Genomic DNA, 16,053 nt, shown 5'->3' with positions numbered 1-16,053 from the left:
AAGTATCTTAATTATTAAAATAAGTGAAAATACCTAAATATAGCTCAGATATTATTTACAATAAATGTTTCTTTGAAATAAGCGCCTGCTTGCACATTTAATGAGAGGCTTAATATTATTTACTCAAATCATATAGGTAGGATATGGAAAGTTCATCTTAAATCTTGGCAGATTTAAATAATTACTTATTAATTTGTTCGTTAAGAAGCCACAGCCCGTTTTGCTAATCTAAGCTTGACTAGATATCTCCAGTTTAGTGTCATTATTGCTGAATTATAGAGCACTTACAAACCAAGTAACTCTTGAAAAATATAATCTGCAAAAAGTAAACGCTTAGAAGTCAAGATGATGATTAGTTATGGATTTTCTAAATATGACTCGATTTAAAAAAATACAACACTATGCCTGAAAGAACAGAAACCAGTAGAATATTTCAGAAGACAAAAAGTGGAACTCACCGGTGTGAGCATCTCAGGATGTGTAGTCAAATCATGCCCACTCTGAAGTGGAATTAAGGCCCCAGGCGAATCACTGCAAACTATGTCTTGAGTGGAATGCAAGAGTTCACTACATTTTAGGAAGTTATACTCGGTCTTTCCAGTATGCGCAACGCACAAATTGTAGGAATAAGGCAAAGTCCCTTCACTGTAGTTGGGAGGAACCACAGGTCCAGACTTGACACACAGTCCAGGCTGAAAGCAGCCCCAGGCTGCGGGGCTGGAGGAGCGGCGCAGGCGCAGGGCAATCGCCAGAATCACCGCGAGGAGGAAGAGCACGGAGATCAAGGCCAAGGCCACCACCAGGTAAAACTGCAGCTCGGCCTGGGGGTCAGAGGCCTCCGGACGGTCGCCGATATCGGGCAGTACTTCCTGTAGGCTGTCAGCGAACACCAGGTGCAGCGTGGCGGTGGCAGACAGGGGCGGCTGTCCCCCGTCCCGCACGGCGACCAGCAGGCGCTGGCGCGCCGCGTCCCGGTCGCCCAAAGCACGCGCAGTGCGCACCTCGCCCGTGCGCAGCCCCAGGCTGAAGAGTCCGGGCTCGCTGGCCTGCAGCACGTGGTACGACAGCCAGGCATTGTGTCCCGAGTCGGCGTCCACCGCCACCACCTTGGTGACCAGGTAGCCGGGCTGCGCGGCGCGCGGCACCGTGTCGAAGAGCGCCGAGCCGTCGGGCCCCAGCGCCGGGTACAGCACCCTGGGCGCGTTGTCGTTGCGGTCGCCCACCAACACGCGCAGGCTCACGTTGGCGCTGAGCGCTGGCGAGCCCTGGTCGCGCGCCTGCACCGTCAGCTCGAAGGCGCGCAGCTGCTCGTGATCGAAGGCGCGCTGCGCGAACACCACGCCGCTCTGCGTGTTCACGGACACGTGGGACGCCAGCGCCCGTGGCTCCAGGTCGCTGGCCACGATGGAGTAGGAGACGTGGCCGTTGGGCCCCAGGTCGGGGTCGGAGGCGCTGACTTGGGCGATGGACGCTCCAGGAGGGTTGTTCTCCATCACGTGAACCACGTAGGAGGCCTGGTGGAAAATCGGTGTGTTGTCATTGACATCAGTGATGTGCAAGGTGATGGTAGTCCTGGAGGAGAGGGGTGGATTGCCCTTGTCAGTGGCTGTTATGGTGACGTTGTATTCTGGAGTCTGCTCTCGGTCTAGCGGTCCATCTGTCACCAGCTTGTAGTAATTATTAGAAGAGGAGTAAATTTTGAAAGGAATATCCTTTCCTATGTTACACATGACTTCTCCATTTGCTCCGAAATCCTTGTCCCGTGTTTTGAAGAGAACCACCACCATTCCTGGAAGAGAATCCTCCAAAATTTCATCAGAGAGAGAGGTGATGATTACTTCTGGCCTGTTGTCGTTTTCATCTAGGATTTCTATGACTACTTTACACTGGGTAGAGAGTCCACCTCCATCTCTTGCTTCCACTTCCATGGTATATCTTTCTATATCCTCAAAATCCAATGATTGGTTATTCTTAATCATACCTGTTTTCTCATCCAGTGAGAACATGTACCTTGTCCTCTGAGCAGTGCTCCTGAAGTAGTAGTTCACTTCTGCATTGACCCCCTCATCCTTGTCAGTGGCTGTCACCTGCAACACGGAGGATCCAGGGGGCAGATTTTCACTAACACTGATTCTGTATTCATCTTTGCTGAACACGGGGAAGTTATCATTGGCATCCCTGACAGAGATTTCTATTCGAGTGGTGGCACTTCGTGGTGGGTTCCCCCCATCCAAGGCAGTCAGTATCAGGTGATGAGAATGCTGCTGCTCCCGGTCTAGGAGTTTCTCCAAAGATAACTCTGGATATTTACTACCATCGGAATTAACTCTAACCATTAACGAGAAATAAGGATTAGGATTTATCTGATAATCTTTAACTGAATTCATGTTTATATCGAGGTCAGTGGCAGGGTCAAGGGATATTCGTGCACCTTCGGACACAGATTCAGAAATTTCTAAAAGTATTTCCTCTTTATCGAATTGAGGGGCATGGTCATTAATATCCTCAACAATCACAGTGATATGAAAAATATTTAAAGGGTTTTCCACCACGGCTTCCAACTGCAACTCACATCTTCTCTCTTTGCAGATCTGCTCGCGGTCTATTCGGTCCTTCACTAGTAAGTCCCCGCTCTCTGCGTCTATGTTGAAAAGCAGCTTCTCCGTGCTGACTCGCAGCTTCCGAGCCGACACGTCCACGACACTGAGCCCGAGATCCTTAGCGAGGTTCCCCACCACCGAACCCTTGGCTAGTTCCTCGGGAATCGAGTAGCGGATCGGCTCGCAGAGCGCGGGGTAGAACAAAGGTAGTAGGAAGAGAAACAGTACCTGGCGCCTGCCGGCCCGGCGCCTCTGAGCGCAGCTCCCTCCCATTGCGCGCTCTAGTTCTCGCTGGGTCCCAGTATTCCGGAAAGCTTAAGAAACTGCAATCCACGGCGTCATTGCAGGAGCATTCCACCCATGACAGGCGGAGCCAGAAATCCTCGTATGTTGGGCAAAGTCTGTGCCTCCACGACCCTCAGTGTGTGAGCGGGTTTTTTTCTGTGTTGGTGACTGCCCAGGAAATCCAAGGCCTGAGACAGAAATCCCAGGCGACTGCGCTTGCCCTGTACTGGCCGACAGCGGCGCCCAGGGGACCCGTGTGGAACTGCAGTCTGACATTTTCCTCTTGAATCCAATTTTTCTCTACAATCTCTAGAATATGTATATTGCTCTTCTAAATTCCTATACATATTTATATATGTGCCCTGCACTCTGGGAAGTGCTCCTGAAGTAGTAGTTTACTTCTGCATTGACCCTCTCGTCCTCGTGAGTGGCTGTCAACTGCAACACGGAGGACTGGGGGGTCCGATTGTATACACAGAGAAATATAGGACATTTATTTCTCTATATATAGAATATGTATATATTGCTTCTTGAAGATGCACTTATATAATGGCCCCATAATACTAAATAATTTTAGTATTATAGCCTATATCCTTAGTGTTTTAAAGAAATTTATTATGGAAAAATTTCAAATTTATAAAGAAGTAGGGAGTATTATTGAATCACCACCCAATGACAATAACGATCAACACAAGGCCACTTTCATTTAATATATATTGTACACTCTCATTATTTTGAAGCAAATCCAAGATACTTCAACTCTTTTTTTATGATGAAACATGAAGATTGATAAGGATTTTATATTTAAGCCTATTTTGTTATATGAAATGTTACCAATACAAAAATTTTATCTAGTTTAAGAAAACTAGGATTCAACACTTTCCACAATGTCCATTCATCCAATGAGCTTTGTGTTCTGTTTTTAAAGACAAGCAGTATTAATGGTAGAGAATAGTAGTTACTGACAATACAAGCCTTCATCACTGTTATGGTTTTTCCCCCAAGTTAACACACATTTAATATCTGTAAATACTAAGTACCAATCATTACTTCCCCAGGACAGAAACTTCAAGTGACAGTTGTCCTATTTCATAGTTAAAAATATGAACCAGAAGTACGCTTTAAATTTTTCCTACTAGATTATGAGTAAGGAGTATTTGAAATAAGTATAGCATCTGTATGTCATAATGGCTGTCCAGATATGTTACCCCTATAGCCAGCATGTTTCGAATAGAATTTGAGTCAACTTCAAAGTTTATTTTTAAAGTCTCTTGGAAAGTCATTTATTACTTGGAATGACACTATGTTTAAAATAAAATAAACTAGGGGCACGTGGGTGGCTCAGTTGGTCATGTTTGACTCCACCTCAGGTCATGATCTAGCGGTTCATGAGTTCAAGCCCCACAACAGGTTCTCTGCTGTCTATGCAGAGCCTGCTTGGGTTCTTCTGTCCCCTCTCTACCCCTCCCCCACTCATGTGCACGCACGTACACACACACTCTCTCTCAAAAAATAAACTTAAAAAGTAAAATATTATTGCTTTCCTTATAGCTAAAACCTTGTAAAATATTCTTAGAACCTCTGCCAGCAGATCTTGAGACTTATTTTCCTAAATTGTCTCCCTTATCCAGATTTATTTCTAGCCTCTAGGTTGGAGAACTGAGCGTAAATAACAGACAGTTGAGGAATAATTTTTATTTCCCTTGTTTTGTCCTCACAGTGTTCATTCTCAGAAACCCCTCTAAATGAATTGTGACTCTTCCTCAGAAGTGATCTTTAAATCCAAACAACCTCTACAAACATGTGATCTGGAAAACATAACCTCAAAAGGGGGTTGTCCTGTCACAGAAACAGAAAAGCAGAAACAGAAAAATCTGGGCTCTTAGTTTCTTCAAAAAGAACGCACGTGTCTTCTCATTAATTTATCTTTTCAAAATGGCTATCAGCTGTATTTATGTTTCAAGGTATGTAAGAAGTTCCAAGATATGTAGGAAGTTCAAAATGGGGCCATTGAAGATAACAACAATAAATTTCAGGAATGGAAAACCATCCCTAAGACTTAGTAGTGAACTGATAACCAACCAAGCAACCCCACCCAAATAGACCATATCAATGCTCAATAATGAGAGCAGCACCATGAAGAAGATATCCATTGACCCTAGGTTAATTTAGGTTAATTATGAGAAACTTGTATCAGTGATACAACCAATAAATTATTCCTATAGATGTTACAACAAAAATAAGGCCCAGTAAAACCTTGAATGGTGAGAAATATTTCAACATGAAGGTATCATACCTTAAGTGCAAACCTTAAAGAGAAAACCAAATCATAATAGAAAAGAAAGGAAACAATTGAACTCACTGGAACCAAAGAAGTATCTTCTTTTTAAAAAAAAAACCTTTTTTAATGTCTATTTCTGAGAGAGAGACAAAGACAGAGCACAAGTGGAGGAGGAGCAGAGGGGAGAGGGAGACACAGAATCTGAAGCAGGCTCCAAGCTCTCAGCTGTCAGCAGAGAGCCCAACACAGGGCTCGAACCAGTGAACCATGGGATCATGACCTGAGTGAAGTTGAATGTTTAACTAACTGAGCCACCCAGACATCTCCAAAGAGGAGGAAATCTGAAATCATCTGAAATGCACAAAAGGTCATTTTTCCTACAGCTCTCCTGACTGATCAGCATGTTGTCATACTTGGGCTGGGGAAAGGTCACTTGACTCTCAGGAGCCTGCCCTGAGTGAGGCTTCCTGGGAATAGGTCTGCAAGAAAGCCCACACCTATCCACGCCCACAAAGTGAGAAGTAGGCACAGCCAATCCAAGCCCTGCAGCCTGGAGCAGATGTGAGATGTGCCATTGTCACAACCTGAGCACCAGGAACACAATGACAAAGGTAAGGAAGATGAGGGACACTGCAGCCACTATCACCAGCAAGTATAAGGTGAGGTCTGAGATCTCTGGCTAGGTGGGGATATCCAGACTGTTGAGGTCAACCAGCCCATCTGGGATGCTGTGGGCCACAGCCACAGTGAGGATGAAAGTGGCCGAGACAGGGGGCTGGCCTTGGTCCTGCACCACTACCATCAGGCTCTGCTTGACCCAGTCTCTGTCCAGCAGGCCCCATGCAGTGTACATCTTGCCTGTGTGCAGTCCCATCACAAAGAGCCCTGGCTTACTGGCACTGAGCGGGTGGTAGGCCTGGTGTTCTGACCCAAGTCTCTGTTTACAGCCACCTTGGTCACCAGGTAGCCAGGTTCTGTGGAGCAGGGTACCAGTTCCATGATAGTAGAACACAAGTAAGAAGAATAGGGTACAGGATTTCTGGCACATTGTCCTTCTGGTCCAGGACAAACAAGTTCAATGACATGTTGCTGGTGAATAGTGGGTTCCCATTGTCACTTGCCTTCACTTGCGTTTGAGATCACAAAACTGCTCATGTTGAAGGGATGCAGTATGTATGTCATGCCAGTGTGTCAGAATTGATGGTGACATAGGAGGACCCTTGGATAGTGTCGCCAGCCAAGGAGTGAATAACCTGGGCATTTTCGTCACTATTGGGGTTATGGACTGTCACTAAGAAGATAAAGGTTCTTCTACGATTGTTCTCAAGGAGACAGACTGAGTAGAAGTTTCAGGGAAGAAAGTACTGTCATTGACACCAATCATATGCAGGATGATGTAAACCTCTGTCTGTTGTGGTCATTGTGATGTTATAATCAGAAGTTTTTTCTCTGTGAAGAATTCAGACTATCAACAACCCATAATTATGTACTGACTTTTCTAACTGAAAAGGTAAATAATGAAGCACATGGGTGGCTCAGCCAGTTGAGTGTCTGACTCGTTATTTCAGCTTGGGTTATGATTCCAGGGTCGTGGGATCAAGCCCTGAGCTGGTGTCTGTGCTGAGCATGGGGCCTGCTTGGGATTCTCTCTCTCTCCCTCTTGGCCCTCCCCTACTCACACTTTTGTGCTCTCTCAGAAAAAGGAGAAAGAGAAGGAGAAGGAGAAAAGAAAAAGAAAGAAAAACGAAAAGGTAAATTATGAAGTGTGTAATAAGACAACCTAACCATTCTTCCCAGAGTCTTGGTCATGCACATTCAAAAAGGCAATTACTGTTCCAGGGAGAGTATTTTCCAAGACTGGGCTAAACAGAGATGTAACGGTCACTTCTGGCCTATTGTCATTTACATCTTCCACTGAAATGAGCACTTTGGTCCTCCCCAAAAGTGCCCCCACATCTTCAGCTTGTATTTCCATTTCATAAAATGCACATTCTTCATAATCTAGACTCTCTGCTGTTGATATTTCCCCAGTATTTTCATTAAGAAGGAGTAACAGATGGGGCGCCTGGGTGGCTTAGTCGGTTAAGCGTCCGACTTTCGCTTAGGTCATGATCTCGCGGTTCGTGGGTTCGAGCCCCGCGTCGGGCTCTGTGCTGACTGCCAGCTCAGAGCCTGGAGCCTGTTTCAGAGTCGTGACTCCCTCTCTCTCTGACCCTCCCCTGCTCATGCTGTCTCTCTCTCCTAGAAATAAATAAAAAAAACATAAAAAAAAAAGGAGTAACAGAGATTGCTTTTCGCTAATTTTCCAGAATCTACAGGCCACTTCACCGTTGGCTCCCTCATCTGGGTCGCTAGCGCTCACAGTAAGCAGCAGGGTGCCTGGGACCACGTTCTCTGGGACTTTCACTCGGTAAATCGGTTGAGCAAAAACTGGAGCATTGTCATTTGTATCCAACACTGTCACGTGGATGTGCACGGTGCTGGAGCGACGCGGGTCACCGCCATCAGAGGCGATGAGGATCAGATGGTGAGCAGCCTCTTCCTTGCGGTCCAGGGCCTGTTCCAGCACCAGCTCTGGGTGTAGAGTTCCATCGTCTCCACTTTGCACTTCCAGAGAGAAGTAGTGACTGGGGCTGAGCTGGTAGTTCTGTAAGGAATTCATGCCCATATCTGGGTCAACAGCCTCTGGGAGTGGGTAATGTGTTCCAGGTGCAACGATTTCATTAATTTTTACTTCCTGATTCTCGGCCTGGAATTTTGGTGTGCACTCGTTTATATCAGTTACTTCTATTCTATTCCGTACAGTTTTACTTTGTCTTCCACCAGAGCTTTAAAGTTAACTAGACACCGCACACTCTGAGCACAGAGCTCCTCCGGGTCTATCCTGACAGCAGTGACCAAGACAAGCCACTTCGTACGTTCAGAGCAAAAAACTGAGTCCTACTTCTGGATACAATGCAGACTCCACACTCCGCCAGCCCCAGATCCTTGGAGATATTCTCCCAACAGTATAGCCTTCTTCTGTCTCTTCAGGTGCCGAGTAGTGGATCTGGCTGGCACTGGTCTTCCATAGCCTCCACAGGCACAGCAGAACCAGTCCTTTGCGGTGGGGGCAATTCAGAGGAGTGGGCATTGTTGCTTAACTATGAATATTGTTTTTCAGAATGCTTTTTGTGCAGATTGACTCCTTAGGTTCTTTCTGCCTCCTGCAAATTATGATCTTTTTCCTAAGGAGAAACCGGAGTGCTCCAAGTTAAGAAGGTGAGTTTTGTTGCAGCTTTTGCTGAAGTTTGTGGGCTCTGTGGGGCTCTGTGTAGTTGCATGTCCGAACATCCGGATGGAAAGCTGACTAAACTTTTTTCTTTTTTTTAAATTTTTTGCATGTTTTATTTATTTCTGAGAGAGACAGAGAGAGAGAGAGCGCGCGCAGGGGAGGGTCAGAGAGAGAGGGAGATACAGAATTTGAAGCAGGCTCCAGGCTCTGAACTAGCTGTCAGCACAGGCCGACGCGGGGCTCGAACCCACAAACTGTGAGATCATGACCTGAGCTACCCAGGTGCCCCAACTAAACTTTTCTTAAAGTTGGTGAACAGCCATGCTCGGAGTCCTAACCTGTCACTACATACACTGAGATAAGAAATACTTCATTATAGGTGACTGAGAAAGAAAATACTCTTCTAACTATGACTGTAGACTTGTCTCACTATGTTTTGCATTCTCATTTCAAAAGCTATTACCATTTCTGAATATGTGAGTTGAAAATGAAGTGCAATGGAACTTCTAGTAAATGTATAGTTAAATTGCCATTTTTTCTTAACATCAAATTAACTTATTCTGGTAGAATTTTACTCTCTTTCTAGATGTAAATTATTCCAACTTCAGTTTTATAATGTTTCAAAAATTTTCTAGATGTCATTATTTTCAACAGTAACTGCAATGTGCAATCAATCCTCTTTGGAAATAGAATTTTTCTTAGTTTTATACATTATATTTATGTACATATATTAAATAGTTATTTTGAATTAATATATATGGATTATTCATTCTGAAGTTATTTTATAAGGTTAATTTATTCAGATAGTAAGTTTGGTGGAGTAAGGTTTCCTTAAAATGTCGTTCACAAAAATAATTTTAATCAGGCAACAGTAATAGATTCTCTCACCTAATATTGCTAAATTTTGAAAGGATTGGTTTTTTTAAAGTTACATATTTATGAATGTTAAACTTCATTCTAGTTTACTTTTTTTGTACTTTTCAATGTTAATACATAATGCATATACAGGCTATGACAATTGGAATTTTGAAATAAACATATATTGAAAAGCAAGTTTCCATTTCAATCCTTCCATAAAGAAATTACGCAGTTTTAAAGTAGGCTCTGGGGCACCTGGGCAGCTCAGTCGGTTAAAAGGCCAACTTCGGCTCAGGTCATGATCTCACAGTTTGTGGATTCAAGCCCTGCATCAGGCTCTGTGCTGACAGCTAGCTCAGAGACTGGAGACTGCTTCAAATTCTGTATCTCCCTCTCTCTCTGACCCTCCCCTGCTCGCGCTCGCGCTCTCTCTCTCTCTCAGAAATAAAGAAAACATTTAAAAAATTTAAAAAATAAAGTAGTCTTAAGTTTCCTATTATAAAGGTCACTTAAATCTGTAATAATTAGAGAAAAAAAACACAAGATGTAGAACCACTTATTACCACTAAAAAGCAAAAAAGTTCCTTCATAAGAAATTATTTCAGGGGCGCCAGGATGGTTCAGTCAGTTGAGCATTCAACTCTTGATTTCACTCAAGTCATGATCTTATGGCTTATGGGATTAAGCCCCAAGTTGGGCTCTGCACTGACATCAGGGAGCCTGCTTGGGATTCTCTCTTTTTCCCATTCTCTCTGCCCATCCCTGCCTCAATAAATAAATAAGTTAAAAAAAAATTCTTTCAGAGGCACATGGCTGGTTCCATCAGTTGAGCATGTGACTTTTTTTTAAGTTTATTTATTTAATAGAGAGAGAGAGAACACGAGCAGGGGAGGGGCAGAGAGAGAAGGAGAGGGAATCATAAGCAGGCTCTACACTGTTTCACAGAGCCTGATACGGAGCCATGAACCTTGAGATCATGACCTAAGCTGAAATAAAGAGTCAGACGCTTAACTGGCTAAGCCACCTAGGCGCCCGGAGCATGAAACTCTTGATCTCAGTGTGGTGAGTTCAAGTCCTATGTTGGACCTAGAGCTTACATAAAAAAAAAAAAAAAAACTTTCAGTAGTTTGTAAAGAAATCATTTACTGAAGCAGTTACTAATGGAGATCAGGCAAAAGACTGATATTTAAGAAACGGCAACTTTGAGCATAAAATTAGTAATTTTTGCCATAAGTGGAAAATTCAGGATTCTCTTTCCTCTAATCACTAATGTATAGAGCTCCAAATGATAAGACAAATCCATTGACATGCTCCCCTCCTTTATTACTCAAAAACTATTGGTCAGGAATAACATCAAGTGACAGAAGCAACAGCATTTCCTTTTCTTTGGTCAAGTGTCTTTTTTTTTTTTTAATTAACTATAAGAGTAAGAGGAGAATTTTGCATTCCCAGAAAACTTGAAGGAGCATAGATAATGATTTGGAACTTCTAATGAGTTTACTGAGTCTCTCTCTACCCCCTCACCCACACTATTTTTCTTACAATTTTAGGGCATTCACAGAGTCATGACTAGGTAGATATAAAGAACCAGACGTGAGGAATAAACATTAAAAAAGATGGAAACGGTACTACTGAAATCAGTGAAGGAAGATAGCTAGTAGTAGTTTCTTTGCTTTAAAGGGTAAATTACATAATTGCATAAAAAATTACATAATTATGCAATTGCATAATTACGTTTATGTAATTTACTTAACTTACATGTAACAAAAACTGAAATATTTTGAATACATGAGGCAGTGGGTAACTTTCATTACCTTGAAAAAAGCGTTAAGAAATTGATATCATACTTCTGTTGCGAAGTGCAGAGCACACTCTCCCTACTTTGTAAATCTGAACTTGGTGTGATAACCATTATATATCACATAACTACTCCCAAATCACCACTCTCTTTAAAGTACACCTTTCTGATGAGCTATAAGATCCTCAAGACAACTCACTGATCTTAATTTTTTTAATGTTTTATTTATTTCTAGAACAGAGAGAGAGAGACAGCGTGAGCAGGGGAGGGTCAGAGAGAGAGGGAGTCACAGACTCTGAAACAGGCTCCAGGCTCTGAGCTGGCAGTCAGCACAGGGCCCGACGCGGGGCTCGAACCCACGAACCGCGAGATCATGACCTAAGCGAAAGTCAAATGCTCAACCGACTAAGCCACCCAGGCGCCCCGACAACTCACTGATCTTAGAAACGTAATATATTTTCATATAAATATGAAAAACTAGATGGATGATGAAAAGGAGTAGACAAATAGAACTCACCACCATTAAAGTTTCAGGATGAGAGGACGACTCACTGGAATTACAAAGTGGAAATAAGGCCCCAGATGAATCACTGCAAAGTAGTATATCTTGTCCTGAACTCAACTGCTCATTACATTTTAGGAAGTTGAACTCGGTCTTTCCAGTTTGGGCAACGCACAAATTGTAGGAATAAGGCAAAGTCCCTTCACTGTAGTTGGGAGGAACCACAGGTCCAGACTTGACACACAGGCCAGGCTGAAAGCAGCCCCAGGCTGCGGGGCTGGAGGAGCGGCGCAGGCGCAGGGCAATCGCCAGAATCACCGCGAGGAGGAAGAGCACGGAGATCAAGGCCAAGGCCACCACCAGGTAAAACTGCAGCTCGGCCTGGGGGTCAGAGGCCTCCGGACGGTCGCCGATATCGGGCAGTACTTCCTGTAGGCTGTCAGCGAACACCAGGTGCAGCGTGGCGGTGGCAGACAGGGGCGGCTGTCCCCCGTCCCGCACGGCGACCAGCAGGCGCTGGCGCGCCGCGTCCCGGTCGCCCAAAGCACGCGCAGTGCGCACCTCGCCCGTGCGCAGCCCCAGGCTGAAGAGTCCGGGCTCGCTGGCCTGCAGCACGTGGTACGACAGCCAGGCATTGTGTCCCGAGTCGGCGTCCACCGCCACCACCTTGGTGACCAGGTAGCCGGGCTGCGCGGCGCGCGGCACCGTGTCGAAGAGCGCCGAGCCGTCGGGCCCCAGCGCCGGGTACAGCACCCTGGGCGCGTTGTCGTTGCGGTCGCCCACCAACACGCGCAGGCTCACGTTGGCGCTGAGCGCTGGCGAGCCCTGGTCGCGCGCCTGCACCGTCAGCTCGAAGGCGCGCAGCTGCTCGTGATCGAAGGCGCGCTGCGCGAACACCACGCCGCTCTGCGTGTTCACGGACACGTGGGACGCCAGCGCCCGTGGCTCCAGGTCGCTGGCCACGATGGAGTAGGAGACGTGGCCGTTGGGCCCCAGGTCGGGGTCGGAGGCGCGGACTTGGGCGATGGACGCTCCAGGAGGGTTGTTCTCCATCACGTGAACCACGTAGGAGGCCTGGTGGAAAATCGGGGCGTTGTCATTGACGTCACTGATGATCAACGTGACACTTGTGCTAGCTGAGAGGGGCGGTTTTCCCCTGTCAGTGGCTGTGATGGTGACATTGTACTCTGGGGTCTGTTCTCGGTCCAGAGTCCCATCTATTACCAATTTATATGAATTTTTAGAAGAGGAAATTATTTGAAAAGGAACTTCACCCTCTAATCGACAGTTAACCTCCCCATTCTCCCCGGAATCTTGATCATATATTTTAATCAAAGCAATTAACGTTCCGGGCGCTGCGTCTTCCAGAATCATTTCGGCTAAAGAATGGAATGTAACTTCTGGGCTGTTGTCATTTTCATCTTGAATATTAATTTCAACCGTACATTGTGCAGCCAGTCCTCCACCATCCCTTGCCTCCACCACTATAGAATATTCTTTGATTTCTTCGAAATCTAGCGTTCTTAGAGTTGTAATTTCCCCACTCTTTGAATTCATACTGAAGACGTGCCCGGTCCTGTAGAAAGAATAAGTGATTTCTGAGTTGATTCCTTCATCTTGGTCAGTAGCTGACACTTGCAGCACTGTGGTGCCTGGGGGCACGTTTTCTGAAAGGCTTATTCTGTATACATCCTGGTTGAATACAGGGGGGTTATCATTGGCATCAGTGACCTGGATCCGGAGCTCAGTGGTGCCGCTCAGTGGGGGATCTCCTCCATCCAAGGCAGTCAGAACTAAACGATAGTAACTCTGTTGTTCCCGGTCTAAACGTTTCTCCAACGCCAATTCTGGGTATTTACTACCATCTTGTTTCTCTTTAGTTATCAATGAGTAACTAGGGCTAAAAGAGAGTTTATAAATCTGCAGAGAGTTTAAGCCAATGTCTGCATCTTCCGCTGCTTCTAATATAAACCGTGTGCCTGGCATAGTAGACTCACTTATTTGCAGCTCAAAGGAAGTTTGCGTGAATTTTGGTGTGTGGTCATTAATATCTTCTACGTCCACACTCACGTGATAAAAGTTCAATGGATTTTCAGCAACAGCCTCAAATTCCAGAGCACAGGCTGGCTTCTTGCCACATATCTGCTCCCGGTCTAGCCTGCCGCTCACAAGTAACTCCCCGCTCTTGGCGCTCACAGTGAAGTAAGGTTTTTCCGAACTGATGCGCAGTTGTCGAGTCGGTAACTCATGGACGCTGAGTCCCAAATCCTTGGCGAGGTTCCCCACCACCGAGCCCTCGGGCATTTCTTCGGGAATCTTATAGCGGATCTGCTCCGAGAGCGCCGGGCAGAACAAAGACAGCAGGAAGGGAAGAAGCACTGGCCGCCTCTCAGCCCAGCCCCTTTCCCCAGCGCCGCTCCCCATCCCTTCGGCTCCCCTCAGGTTGCTCACCGGCCTGGAGACGCCGGATTACAAATAATCTCTGTGCTGCAGATGTCCAGAGTTCCGAACAGGCTATACTGCCTGCGTGAGGGTCAGGGTTCCCTCTTTTCCAGAGGAGGAAGTGGCGTAAAGGTTCGACCTAGCGAGTCTGATACAGGAAAGTGCGCTGCGGCTGCGCGAGAAGATCGCCAGTGCCCAAGCTCTGCACTTTGGCCAACAGCGGCGCCCACAGTCCGCACTGGGAAACTGCAGCCCTTGCTGCTTTATTTTAACCAGCTACAATAATCACAATCCAGCGCCTAACTGAACAAGCCATGTTTTAATGTTAATATATTTAATATCTTAAGTTATAAAGCCTTCTTTAAGATATATTTTCTCTTGTTTCCAAATTATTAGAAACGTGATGAGTTTTTATATAAACCTACATATACTGGTCCATACATTTCACCCTACTACAAACATATATTGAACTCTTGCCTGTACTAAGTAGTGCCCTTGTCAGTGCTGATATAACAATGTAACAATGAGTAAGACACAGCTCTTGACCTTAGAAATTTTATCATCTACTAACTTCACAAATTCATTTCTCTATATTAGGCATTATATGTGAAACAATCTTAATCTTTCTTCATTGATTCCTAAATGTTTCCTCCAACATTTCTACATTATAAATGTTATTTAATATCATATGTATTAGAGAATACCAATACTGTTGAAAATTATTCTGTAAAGTTGTGCAGTTTCATACCAGTCCTCCAACATCTCCTTCTTCTGATAATATCAACACTCTCTTTAAAAATTTTTTACCCTTTTGACTACCTAAGGAAGCATTCATTTAAAAAAAAAAAAAAAAACCCTGTCCCTATGAGGTAACCAACAGAAGATTTACTCTACCACCTTCATATCTCAGAATTACTTGGCTTATGTCATACCCAACATAGTAAATAAATTCATTCTTAAAAATTACTGGGGAAATTTTTATCTATTCTTCAATACAAAGTCACAAAGGGATATTTCAGTAGACCACATGACTTCCTGATCTAGGTAACTATGTAATACTGAAGTAATGTGTTTGGAATTGAGCTTATGGTAAGTTTATTTGTATAAATTTCCTGGATAAATATCATTTGTTCTAATTATTTTACTCCATTTGTTGAAATGTTTTAACAATCAGTGAATCTTTTGGACAAGAGTAAGAATTTTCTTGTCTTTCAGGGCAAGTTTCCAAACACTTAAAAACTGCAAAGTGTCAATAATATAGTTGCTCCCTCAAATGACTGCACGCAAACATTAAAGAAAATATGAAGTTAATTCCCACCCACAGGATGTGCAAAATAGGAGGGAAAACTACACGATGCTTCGGAAATGACCTTTTTATAACTAACAAGTGATTTATTGTGTTTTCCACTCTTGTGTAATGACAAATCAAGTGCTAGCACTGTTTAACTGCTATAACAATGAATACAGAAGACATATAATCCAAGTGGAATCATTTCTAATTGAGTTGATGAGCTTGTTTAGAATCCCTTTACATGAAACCACTTTTCTTAAAACCAACATTCTCAAACTCACCGTGAGAACACAGCATATTTCACATGGCCACCCAATCAAAACAGCTCATTGGAACTTACTGAAAATATATTCTTCTATATGTTACGAAATGACATTTTATTTCACGTTTGATTTTGTTGGTTTTATTTTGGAGGAGGAGTGATGGACATTTTAGACTTTAGAGTCTATGTCTTCTTTAGTATGAGCTCTTGGAGACCACTGACACGTAAGGGAACCAGTCTCACCTTCCACCAAAATCCACCCCTTCAAATGTATTTACATTTTAAAATATAATAAGTATTAAAGTTTTGAAGGATACTGATGCAAGCACAGGCTTATAAAAGAGGCTTAAAATGAAACCTTCAAAAGCCTAGAAAACTTCAAGATCTTCAAGATCCAAATCCTAAACAGATTTCTAAAATTCTGAAATGTATTTTACTTTTACTAACCTAATACAAGAAT

The 16,053-nt window shown here is 44.2% G+C and overlaps 1 protein-coding gene and 1 pseudogene across 9 annotated transcripts in view; both read right to left on the bottom strand.

The window, feature by feature from the left end:
- LOC120234347 (protocadherin gamma-C4) overlaps positions 1 to 16,053 on the bottom strand; it is a 179,925-nt gene that overhangs the window by 88,978 nt on the left and 74,894 nt on the right. The window contains exons 1-2 of one of the 9 annotated variants that reach the window (XM_039236164.1): positions 11,614 to 14,348; positions 8,269 to 8,393 (exon numbers count right to left, since the gene is read on the bottom strand). The exons of 6 other annotated variants lie outside the window; for them this stretch is intronic. In XM_039236164.1, the coding sequence (XP_039092095.1) occupies positions 8,355 to 8,393; positions 11,614 to 14,022 (2,448 nt within the window). In that variant the 5' untranslated portion in view covers positions 14,023 to 14,348 and the 3' untranslated portion in view covers positions 8,269 to 8,354. Of the gene's footprint in view, positions 1 to 458; positions 3,086 to 8,268; positions 8,394 to 11,613; positions 14,349 to 16,053 lie in introns of those variants that run through there. 2 more of the 9 variants (XM_039236161.1, XM_039236160.1) reach the window with 2 other exon arrangements.
- LOC120234353 lies at positions 5,450 to 8,314 on the bottom strand (annotated as a pseudogene).

Source organism: Hyaena hyaena, unplaced genomic scaffold (genome assembly GCF_003009895.1).
Source record: "Hyaena hyaena isolate Hyena2069 unplaced genomic scaffold, ASM300989v1 scaffold_107, whole genome shotgun sequence".
NCBI lineage: Eukaryota > Metazoa > Chordata > Mammalia > Carnivora > Hyaenidae > Hyaena > Hyaena hyaena.
The sequence above is the reverse complement of the archived record's forward strand: the minus strand, read 5'-3'. Positions and strand labels throughout refer to the sequence as shown.